The 12,142-nt window shown below is 35.0% G+C and overlaps 1 protein-coding gene across 1 annotated transcript in view; it reads left to right on the forward strand.

The window, feature by feature from the left end:
- The first annotated feature begins 9,400 nt into the window (after positions 1–9,400).
- The window catches only part of SNTG1 (syntrophin gamma 1), a 383,856-nt gene continuing 381,114 nt past the window's right edge, over positions 9,401–12,142 (forward strand). Inside the window, exon 1 of the mRNA XM_059392846.1 lies at positions 9,401–9,445. Coding sequence (XP_059248829.1) covers positions 9,419–9,445 — 27 coding nt within the window. The 5' untranslated portion in view covers positions 9,401–9,418. The remainder of the gene's footprint in view (positions 9,446–12,142) is intronic.

Consider the following 12,142-nt stretch of genomic DNA (forward strand, 5'->3'; position numbering starts at 1 on the left):
AGGGAACCAACAAAACAAACGGCAACTTACTGAATAGGAGAAGATATTTGCAAATCATACGTCTGATAAGGGGTTAATAGTTAATATTCAGAATATATAAAGATTTTATACAACTTAATATCAAAAAAGAAAACAAACCAATTAAAAGCTGGACAGAGGACTTGAATAGATATTTCCACAGAAGACATTCAGATGGGCAATGGGAACATGAAAAGACAGTCAATATCACTAATCATCAGGGAACTGCAAAATAAAAGCAGAATGAGATTGACTATTATCAAAAAGGCAAAATAAATAACAAGTGTGATCAAGGATGTGGAGAAAAGGGAACCTTCCTATTTCATTGGTGGGAATATAAATTAGTGCAGCCACTATGAAAACAGTATGCAGGTTACTCCAAAAATTAAAAATAGAACTATCAAACAAATCTACAGTTAATTCCACTTCTAGGTATTTATCCAAAGAAAACAAAAGCACTAATGATAAAAAGATACATGTACCGCTATGTCCACAGCAGCATTTTTTATAATAGCTAAGACACGGAAGCAACCCACCTAAGTGTACACGGATAGATAAACAGTCAATAAACCATTTTTTTTTCTTATCCCTGGTTATGAAGATGAAAGCATTTGGAAATTATACATTTGTTTTGCATTATATCTTAATACAAATCAATTCATTTAAAGCAATTATACAAAGAAAGCCTTAAAAATCTCAGATGTGAATAGGAAAAAGTAGTATTGAGATGATGAATGTGTCTCTAGAAAATTTTGTTGTTGTTGTTTTCTGAGGAAAAGATTAAGTTTGAAATCTCCAATTAAGATGTCATCATTTTGTTAATGGACCACTGAAAAATGAAATTCTTTTCTCATAGCTTTTTTATAGTATAACAGAAATACCTGATATATAATATATTTTGAAAACCATGATATTGAACCTGCTTGTACTTATTAATTGTGCTTAATGGACTTTCAGAGATACTTAGAGACATGTTTTATTAGTCAGTTATTGTCACAGTAATTCTGCATAGTAAAATCATAAATCTCACTGGCATTCACTATTGTGTCAGTCAAGATCCTCCAGACAACAGAACCAGTTTGATACCTACATATCTTGAAACATACACTGAGATTAATTTTAAGGAATTGGCTCACACTATTATGGGAGCTGACAAGTCTGAAATCTAAAGGATAGACTAAAAACCTGGAAATGATGTAGGAATTGGTCCTGCAGACTTGAAGTTGGTATTCTTTATCTGAGAAATGTCTGAGTTTGCCTTCAAGGCCTGCCAATTATTTTATTTGCATGAGTCTCACCTACATTATCTAGAAAAATTTCATTTACTTAAAGTCAACTGATTATAGATATTTGCCATATCTGCAAAATACCCCCACAGCAACTCCGTTAGTGTTCGATTACATAACTGAAGACCAGGTTGAATAACTGGTCTGGCCAAGTTGGCACACAAAAACAGTCCACTCCTTGTCACCTTGACACCCAAACACATCTTCTTAACCTACTTAACCTCCAAATAGAAACCACAAAGTCATACTTCAAACAAAAAAAATGCAACTATTCTTCATAAAATCTAGAATACACTAAGCATTTCCTTTCAAGGTAGTAGAGTCCTTAAGTGATATTCACTCTTCTCCTTAGTGTGCTGTAACTTAAATATTGTGATATAAAAGTTTATATTATTAATAAATTATATGTTACATAAGAAGGGGATAAGAGAGGGAAGAAAACAAAAACATTTGATATACACATGTACTCATGCATATATACACACAAACATATTTATATGCATATATAATATATACAATTTAAATATATAGATTAATGTGTAGTGTATAGTATATATTATATAGTACACTATCCATGATATACAAACACAAACTTATTCGTAACAAAATGAAGAAGAAATACATAACTGGAGTCTCATTTCTGTAAGAGGACAACATGGTTGTAGCCCTTATTTATAGCTATTTTCTTCCACCATCCATTACATATTCCTTTGCCTCGACAGGTACCTCAGCTAGTCATCATTCATCATCTCATAGGGTAATCCAAACTTTCCTTCACAAAGGGTCTGAACAATGGGTAGTTGTGTTTTAATTGTTCTTTTTGTTTTGTTTTCATTTTTTTAATGGTTTTCCATTGACTTCAATCACATGGTGTAGTAATACTAAGAGAAGCACTAAGGTACCTCCTATATTCCACACATATGTCTCATTACTTTGTTGTAGAGTAGCAGTCCAATTTCCCTTTGAGATCAGGATCAGTCACCCCAGCTGGTAAAGTAGCTCCTTCTTTGATATTGATTCAGTCATGAGGATCCTAAAGTGGCTAGGCAGCTGTCTTAGTTTCCAGTTCAATGAAATCATCCTGTCTCCTTCTGGAAGTATTTCTCTCTTTGGAACAAAGATCTCTAGACCAGCAGAACCTAAGTTTACAGGAATAGGAAGTAAACATTTTGCTAGTGGGTAATAGTGGGTAGTGCCACTTTCATTTCCTCTTTTGATTCTTGGATCCATCGATCCTTGCAATGGGAGAAAGAGAACCAAAAATATGATGCCATTTCAGAGCATATACAGCTTTCTGGAGAACCTTATCCCAGTCCTGCAAGATATTGCTAACTGACACTGTAATTAAGTCTTCTTAAGGCTGTTACACTCTTCTGTCAAACCACCTGTTTCTGATGAGGTACATGGTAAGACCAGTAAATTCCATGACTTTGTGTCTATTCCTCACAAAAGGTCTGACCAATGGGTAGTTGTGTTTTAATTGTTCTTTTTGTTTTGTTTTCATTTTTTTATGGTTTTCCATTGACTTCAATCACATCGTATAGTAATACTAAGAGAAGCTCTAAGGTTCATTAACTGTTAAGTGAGTTTCTTGATCAAAACTAGTGCTGTATGGAATACCATGGCAATGGTTAAAGGATTCTATAAATTTGTGGATGGTAATTTTGGTAAAAGGATTGCATATAGGAAAGGCAAGTCTATTCAAAATATTTACCTTAGGAAGAACAAAACAGTACCCATTCTAATATTGAAGTAGTCTTTTGTAACCAAATTGTCATCAGGTAGCTGGCTAATCACCACAGGAAATGTTGCTACATTCGATTCAGCATTGATCTCTGTTGTTGGATGATTAGATATTGAGCAGTGACTAGCCAGTTTAAAATTGGGGAGTAGAAGTCCATGTGGCTGACCCATTAGTATACTCTATCCTTGCCACAAATGTCACTTTGTTCATCTGTCCATTCACCACTGTCCATTCTCAAGACTGTTTTTCTGCACTAGCCAAATAGGTGGGTTGGATGGGAATGTAATGGGAATCATTACACCTCTGTATTCTTGAAGTTCTTGATGGTGGCACTAATATCCATAATCCCTGCAGAAATTCAGTACTGTTTTACTATTTGTCCTGGTAGAGACCATTCTAGGGGCTTTTACTTCTAGGGCTTCTAGACCTTTTCTTTCATAATAGCCCTCACTCCACAGAATAAGAAACAATGTAGAAATTCTACCAGTTGCTGGGTATGTCTTCTTCAATTACATATTCTGGAGCTCTGGCAATAATAATAGGATGGGTTCAAGAATCCCCTGAACTCACTGTGAGATGGGTCTGAGTTAAAGTTTCGCTTATCATCTAAACTTCAGAAGCCCCAGTGCTGAGGGACCAGTGTGATGTTTTGAATCTCCTAGAATTTGTGCCATGTCAGTTAAGGACTAGTATCCAGTAGTCCCTGAAAAGTCTGATTATTTTCTTTTCCTCAATGGACAGTTACCCTGGTGGAAGGCCATCTGTTTTCTTTTGTTTTTCCTTTAAGGAAAGCCGGAGAGACATAAACAGGGTCCTTTTCCAAGGGAGCCCACCCTTCCCCCATCCATGGGGTTCTGGACCTATAAACTGATTCAGATTTGGAAATTGATTGAAGGCCAAGGACTGTTTCGGTGATTCAGGATAGACTATTCCCTGGACCTACAATTCTTCTGCTTTTTTTTACCATGACTGTGAGGCAAGGATTTGCTCTAGGAATCAAACACTCTGTGGTCACTTCTGTGAGTTAGGCAGTAAACAGGTTTCCCATCTATTTCAGTTTTGGGAATACATAATCAACTTACCAGTGCCATTGTGTCAGACCCACGAGAGACCAAGTGATATGCAGACAAGTAGGAGAACTCAGATTTATTTTATGCTGGCCGAGGGATGAGCTTCTGCTTGAAGTTCTGGGCCCCAGGCAATGGGGTTATAGGGCTTTTATAGAGGACTACAGGAAGTCAGGTTCCAAAGGCTATGCTGACTGCTGGTAGGTGGGTTTAACCTGGGGGAGTAGGGCCTGCTTTAGGCGGGAACAGTAGTGCAGGGAGCCTGTGGTGGGAAGCCTGTTACAGAAGCAAAAGTGAATGGTTCTCTCTTGCTCCCAGTAGGGCTCTGGTTATCTCTAGCTTATTGTTAGTAACATTCCATCTTCTGGGGCCTCCTGGCCTGGGTCTGCTCTGGGTAATTTTCCTCTTCAATAGGTTTCTGAGAGTCAGACTATTCTGATTACTGCTTTGAAGACTCTGATGTCCATTATGGTAACCATTCCCACTTTATCTTTGGTAATTAGTGCTGCCACTTGGCCCAGCCACTCCAAAATCCAATTACTCCCTGCATTTAAGGATCCCAGTTCAGTGGCAGCATTTTTCACTGTAACTTCTAACTCACAGAAGTGACCACAGAGTGTTTGATTCCTAGAGCAAATCCTTGCCTCACAGTCATGGTAAAAGTTGTAACTGAGTAGGTTTCACATGATACACTCACTCTGACACCCCAACCTCCCTAAGCCTTTGGATCTCATCCTCTGCATAAACCAAGGCAGGTCTGGCATTTTTAACTCTCCTGTTGTGGGCCATGTTTTGGTCCATGTTTTAACCAATGAGCCAAACTGATAGATCCCTTCTAGCCCCACTAGGTTAAACATTAAATCCAGAATCTGCTTCATGGGGCCATGTCAGTAAATTTGATTTAATTCAACTTTATGTTCTCATGTTCTCTCACCATTATCCCATATTCTTTTTTTTTTTTTAAATCCCATATCCTTAGTATCTATTGCTACACAATTCCTCAGAATTCTGTCTGTATAAATTGGGGAAAATATGCAATTCTTTTCACTGTAGCATACCTCTTCATGGGTCACACTTCAATTAGGAGTATTCAGTGCTGATATTTTATATATTTCTATCGCTATATTAGTGTTTTCTTTCATGGTTGAGGTAGAGTCACTGGTGCCTTTAATCAGATTAGAGAACAAATTCTGGAAATCCCAGAACCAATTCAGAAAACGCCTTCTTAAGGTTCTATTCCTCTAAAACCACTCTTGGTTCCAAAATCTGTATCAGGCAGGATTCTCCAAAGAAATAATCACTTTGCATGTATGCACATAAACATATATACATATACATAAACATAAATATTTATGTATGCATATGGAAACACACACATATATGTATGGAGAGAGAAACAGAGACAGAGAGGGAGACTTTAAGGCATTGGATATAATTGTGGTAGCAAAGCCTTCTTATTGATTGGATGAGGCTAATGCACATTATTGAGAATAATCGCCAATAATTAATGTAAGTCAACTGTAGGTTTTATCCACATTTACAAAGGTTTTTCAAAGCTGAACCTAGATCAGAGTTTGACTGAGTAATTAGGGACTATAGCATAGTCAATCTGACACATAAAGTTAACCATTACAAATACTAAGCCTTTATTTTATTCTAGAATCTGGAGGTTGGCTGTAGGTCAGTCTGTTTGGCCAGGGATGTGAGGGTGACTCTGCTTTACCCTATGTTCTGTGGGTCATTTAAAAAAATTTCGGTTTAGGTATGTCATTCTTTGCTCAGGCCAAGTGTATGGCAGCTTCTCGAGATGCAAGAAGTGCAAGAGAGCAGTGGGAACATGCCAGCCCATTTAAGAAATCAACACAAAATTGGCAGGAGTAAATCATGTGGTCAAGTCTAAAGTCAATGTATGGAGAAAATACTCCCTCCATGATAAATTTATGGCATGGAAGTGGGTGCCAAGAGAGATAGAAAATCTGGGTCAATCATTCAATTTTCCACAAGTGTTTACATATTTTAGCTTATGGTTAATTATAGCCTTGACGTCTTTCATTGTATCTGTGGAGAATCAAAAGTTATCAATATAACCTTCACTCAAATGGTAGTGTTCATCTAAAAGATATTCCTTTGCTGTGGTGTTTTATTTTTCGAGCCTATTTTTGTTACTAATTCAGATATATTATTACAGACATATTTGTCATTTACTAAAAGCTTCCCCCAAATATGAATAATTTATTTCTGACATCATATGCTGTCAGAAAAATAGAAACATAAATACATATATATATATACATATATATATATATATATATATATAGAAAGTTATATTTATATAAATATAAACGGAAATAGGCTAAAAGGATCAGATAGAATTATATCTTTTCTTTCATTGGGAAGACATGTGGAAGTTTAGTGTAATTTTTCCTGGATAAATATTACTGGGTGCATCCTTACAAATGGGCTTTTCATATATATGTATACTTCCTTGCTGACGTCAGCTGACCTTGCTCTATCAGGATCTAAGTAAGTGGTTGAGTAAATAAATAAATAAATACATAAATAAAATGGGGGAAGAACAGGCACATCTTCTTTCCAATGTAATTTCAAATAATTCATGTAGACACTTCACCCTCAAGGAAACAAAGTGTAACTTCCCACTCCTTAAGTATGAGCTGCTCACAGTGACTTCTAACCAAAGAGTAAAGTGTGGAGAGAGGAGAAAAGAATAATTTACCAATGGGGAAACCTGATAAATAATATCCTAGTCATGTGGTTATAGTCAGCCTCTATAGTGATAAATCTTATTGACAGGTGGACCACTGATACAATGTGGTTAAATGATTCTAATGTCTGTGGTATCCTCCCTAAAACTCTAGCTCTAGTATAATCATGAGAAAAACAGCAGAATAATCCCAATGTAAGTACATTCTACAAATTACTGATTAGTACTCCTGAAAACTGTCACACTCATTTTAAAGAAACAAAGTCTGAGTAACAGTCATAGCCAAAAAGAGCCAGAGACATGGTGATTAAATATAATGTGTTGTCCTGGATCCTAGAGCAGAAAGAGGACAGGAGAAAAAAAAATGGAATCAAGTATGGATTTAATAATAATATGATAGTATTGATCCATCAACTTTAACAAATGTGCATACAAATGTAAGATGTTAATAATAGGGGAAAAAGGAATGTGGGGTATATGGGAACTCTTTGTGCTATTTTCACAATATTTAAGTAAATCTAAAGCTGTTCTAACATAAAAGTTTATACAGAAAAGTCTCAAAATTTTTAAATAAAAGAACTAAACAGCTTTTACTCCAATTTTAAATTTATAATCATTGAACATAGTTTTATTATAGTATGCAATGTATTCTTACCTAGTAACTTACTTGTTTCAAATCTCATAATAATATTTTTCTGAATAAACATTGATATTACTACCTAATATTTTGATGAAAGGTAATGGAAGATTCAAGAAAAAGAAAAAATAGTAGAGGTGCATGCATAATGTGTCATATTATTAATAATGTCTTAAAATGTATGAACTAATATTCAGCATATGAAACTAAACATGAGCTTATGTTTAGACAGATGGTTAAATAACCCCATGTTTATTTCTCTAGTTGCTTTTTAGTAGCAGGAAATTGGTTCTAGATAGATAGACCATGTTTTTATATAATTAATAAATATTGAAATTCTACTTTTATACTAAAGGCATAACTTTACATCAAAGTTGGGGATAAGCAGATATTTATAGTTTTTTTTCAACAGTTTTAAGGGCAATTCTGAAAAGTAATTGTTAAAACTAACAACCAATTTCTCATGGCTATCAAAAATTTAAGTAATTTAAATAGAGAGGGAGACAAACCATAAGAGACTCTTTAAGATAAAGAGCAAATTGAGGATTGATGGGGGAAATGCGTGGGGGAAGGGCTGAATGAGTGATGGGGAGGAAGGAGGGTAACTGTGATGAGCACTGGGCGTTGTATGGAAGTGATGAATCACTAAATTCTACTCCTGAAACCAATATTATACTGTCTGTTAACTAGCTAGAATTTAAATAATTGAAAAAAGAGATTACCATAAAAAAAATCTAAAAACAAAAAAGATTAAGTAACTTACATCATCAAATTATGATGTTTATCATCAAATTGCCTTTTATTTGTAAATAATTTGTTGCTCCCTAGCTTTACTATAATCAGACTGCTTGTGCATTCCAGGTCCACAACCCTTAAAACTTATTTAGGGAAAATACTCAATATATTATGCAGTATGTTCAGTTGACTATTGAAAACGGTCAGTCTCTTTTCTTTCAGGGTCAGTAGCAATGATCCAGTGACAGCATAAGTGAATTCCCTGCTCTATTTCACCAACACTTACTAAAAAGAACAAATAATTTACTGTAATAAATTATTAAATAATTTACTGTTCCAAAGACTAAGAGAAGGATTAATTTTGAGGAGTCCAGTCTTTTACTATGGAATTCACCATACATTTCACTTAAAAGTCTCATTTACCTAAACTATATTATATTTTGGCTCTGTGTTTTTTCCAGTGACAGGGTATTAAATTTCTATGACCACTCTTGGTTTTATTATCATATAACCAAAATAAAATTATCTAAAAGCATTAAAAATATGCACTTTATATGCATTTGAGTCCATGTTCACCATTTACATATTATAATGACCACAAAATGAATCTGTGTTAATATTTCATACATCGATTTATCTTAATATTATTCACTCTGATAAATAGCTTGTTTCCTTACATCATACTGTTTGTGAATAAAATTTTGTTTCAGAGAAAATTATTCATGCATGCAGCTTTTTAATTAAAAAGAGAAAGATTAGTCAACCTTTTTTCAAGAGATAACCACATGAAAGGCAACTTTTAATTACTCCTTTGAAGTTTCTTTCCCAGTTGCAAACTCAGGTTTTAAAACGAAAGCTGGGAATGCGCAGAACACTTGAGAGAAGAGGTTTATCCTATCTCAGATCCTGTCTGAATGCTTATTGGAGTGGAGAGGTCCATAGAAGTGCTCCCTCTGGGTCACACGGAGCCATTTACGGTGCACAAGGGCGGGGGTTAAGACTTCTTTCTTCTCCTTCTGCTCTTTTCATTGTACTCAGGGAATTCTTGTCCCTTACAGGTGGCCATAAACAGTTTGCCCAGAGTATCTGCTCCATAAATTGCTTATGCTTTGCTTTATTAGCGTTTTCCACTCTTACACTCAATGCTGTGCTTGATGGCTTACCATTTCTCTGTCTTTTCAGACGACATCTTTTGAGGTGCCGTAGCACATGGATTTCAGGACTGCCTGTGAAGAGGTATGTTACATGGCTTTCTGCTTTTTGAATAAGGGAACCCTGTTATAAATGGGACACACTTAGCCCTCTTTTATATAAGTGGAACACTGCTTTTGGTGGAGAGATGGGTGACAGGTCCATTTCAAATCCAAGGTACGGTCTGTTTTTGCAAGTCTCAAAAAGCCAGAGTGCCCGGGGAAGCTCGGATTTTCACTCTTCCTTAAGAATACTGGAGCATATTTAATGTGATTAAATTGCCCTTCTCCATAAACTATGCACTTACTACATGATTTCAGGTAGTAGAAGTGTTGGAAGTAATTCTTTTCACATAAATGGTTATAAATTAGAAGATACTGATGTCCTTTTCAGCACTAAAATTCTACAATTTTATGATTCCAGTATTATTTAAGTATTTCAGTATTGTTTTAAGTATATCACACATAGCAGTTCAGATTCTCTGTAGAGCTGTCTTCACACTTGGTGTGAATTAAAGTGATACATTGCTCTTTCAAGGATTTTAAAGGCCATTCAAGTGAATAGTCAGTAGTGCATGGAGTTAGGCCCCAGGGATATAACCATTCTATCTTAGGAAAAAACACTATTTTACTAAACATGCAACATTCAAAGCATTCTTTCATTCTTCAGGCCAAACGCAGTCACTCATAGGTTAAAATGTTCCATATTTGCTTAAAAGGTTTAAAATATTTTTATTGTATATATAGATACCCCAAGAAAAACAACCATGACTAGATTACCTATGATACAGTTAAAAACAAACCAATAAACACTTGTTATTAACATTTTTAACAATAAACACTTGCTATTAACATTTTAGTCATTTGAGAGAGTGTGCACACATGAGCATATGTGCACCCAAGGCCAGAGGTGTGGGGGCAGAGGGAGAAAATCTCAAGCTGACACCTGGTTGAGCTTGGAACCTGATGTGAGACTGATCTCACCACCCATGAGGTCAAAACCTGAGCCTAAGCCAGGAGTCATTTGCCTTAACTGACTGAGCTACCCAGGCACCCTGCTTTTATATTTGTAATACTTAAGCTTAAGCTTTTTGTTTTCCAAAAGATTTTCTCTATGCTAACACTTTTCAAATTATTTTATAGTTATTTATTTACAGATCTCTCTTACATGCTACACTAAATACAATAATGACAATGTATAATTTATTCATCCTTTTAACTCAGCACCTATCAGTTCATATTTTTTAAAAGTAATTTAATGCTTTAGAAACATAAATTTGAAAACTTACATTTTAATTATGTGTCATTTCTAGTGTTAAATACACCTCATACTCTCAATTTTGGATGTAGTAAGTCTATTTCCATCACTGTGTTATCTTATGTTTTAGGTAGTAAAACACTCATCGCATGGATAGTTGCACGAATGAAATACAAACGAAAAACTTATGAGCGTCATGAGATCCTCAAAGACAGGATAGTGACCAAATACTATTTTAACACTTGGTTTACCTTGGACTCCAGAGACTGACTTAAGATTTATTTTTCCAACTTTTTTTTAAACAAAATTGTTTGATTCATTGATTTGGAATATATGTATATTAAGTATTATTTAAGGTTCAGATTTATTTTATTTTACAGTGATAATATCACTGTGATCATCTTACTGTTGCTTTCTGTAGACAGAAGTTCTTGTTCTCTTGCAATGAGTCCTTTGATGATTTCCACCATTTTAGACTGTCCCCAGGGTGGAGTTAAGCTGCCTCAGAACTGCTCAGCAGCAGCAGCCATGTGTCTTCCACACACTGGCTGGGTTGGCAGGAGTACAGAGCTATGAGATACTCTGAAGATGATCAAATCCCCTGCAGATGGATCAAAGTCATTGAGTGCAACTGAAATGTACAGTCTTAGAACATTTAAGTGGACAGAAACCATAAAGATAATTTAGCTTAACTGTCTCACTTCGCAGGTATAGAAATTGAGCAGTTTTATGAAATGCTAAGTCCCATTTAATTAATTAGTTAAAAGCAAAACCATAATGTGTAGCTTGGAACTCTTTAAGTTTGATCCTCTTTCTAAATTATGTTGCTGGAAATTATAATATAGTCAATTATAACGTTATAACATAGTCAAATATATGTTGAATAAAAGTTGTTTTCTCTTGACTGCTAAGATATTAAAGATGTAAATCTGATATCCACATCATTGGACAAATCTAATTGATTATAACCATACACATACCAGGAAGTCTCTTCAGTGAAAGGAAATGGAAGTATGTCTAGTTCCTATAAAATATCTTAATTTTCTAATACAAATCCTTTGTAAAAGAAAGGTTTATTAATTAAGAAGTTTCTCCCCTTAAAAAGAAAATGTTGCAATACTTTTAAGGAATTGGAATTTAGATGTCTGATAAAATGTAAAAATAAAGGTAGAGAATATAATTGGGACAACACAAAATTCACAGTTTGGAAGAAAAAGTGCATGTTATGGGCAGGCATAATTACTGATTCTCTACTTTTTTTTTTATTTTTTTTTTATTTTTTTTTTAATTTTGTATTTTTTATAAACATATATTTTTATCCCCAGGGGTACAGGTCTGTGAATCACCAGGTTTACACACTTCACAGCACTCACCAAATCACATACCCTCCCCAATGTCCATAATCCCACCCCCTTCTCCCAAACCCCCTCCCCCCGGCAACCCTCAGTTTGTTTTGTGAGATTAAGAGTCACTTATGGTTTGTCT

This window comes from Mustela nigripes, chromosome 3, assembly GCF_022355385.1.
Source record: "Mustela nigripes isolate SB6536 chromosome 3, MUSNIG.SB6536, whole genome shotgun sequence".
Lineage (NCBI taxonomy): Eukaryota > Metazoa > Chordata > Mammalia > Carnivora > Mustelidae > Mustela > Mustela nigripes.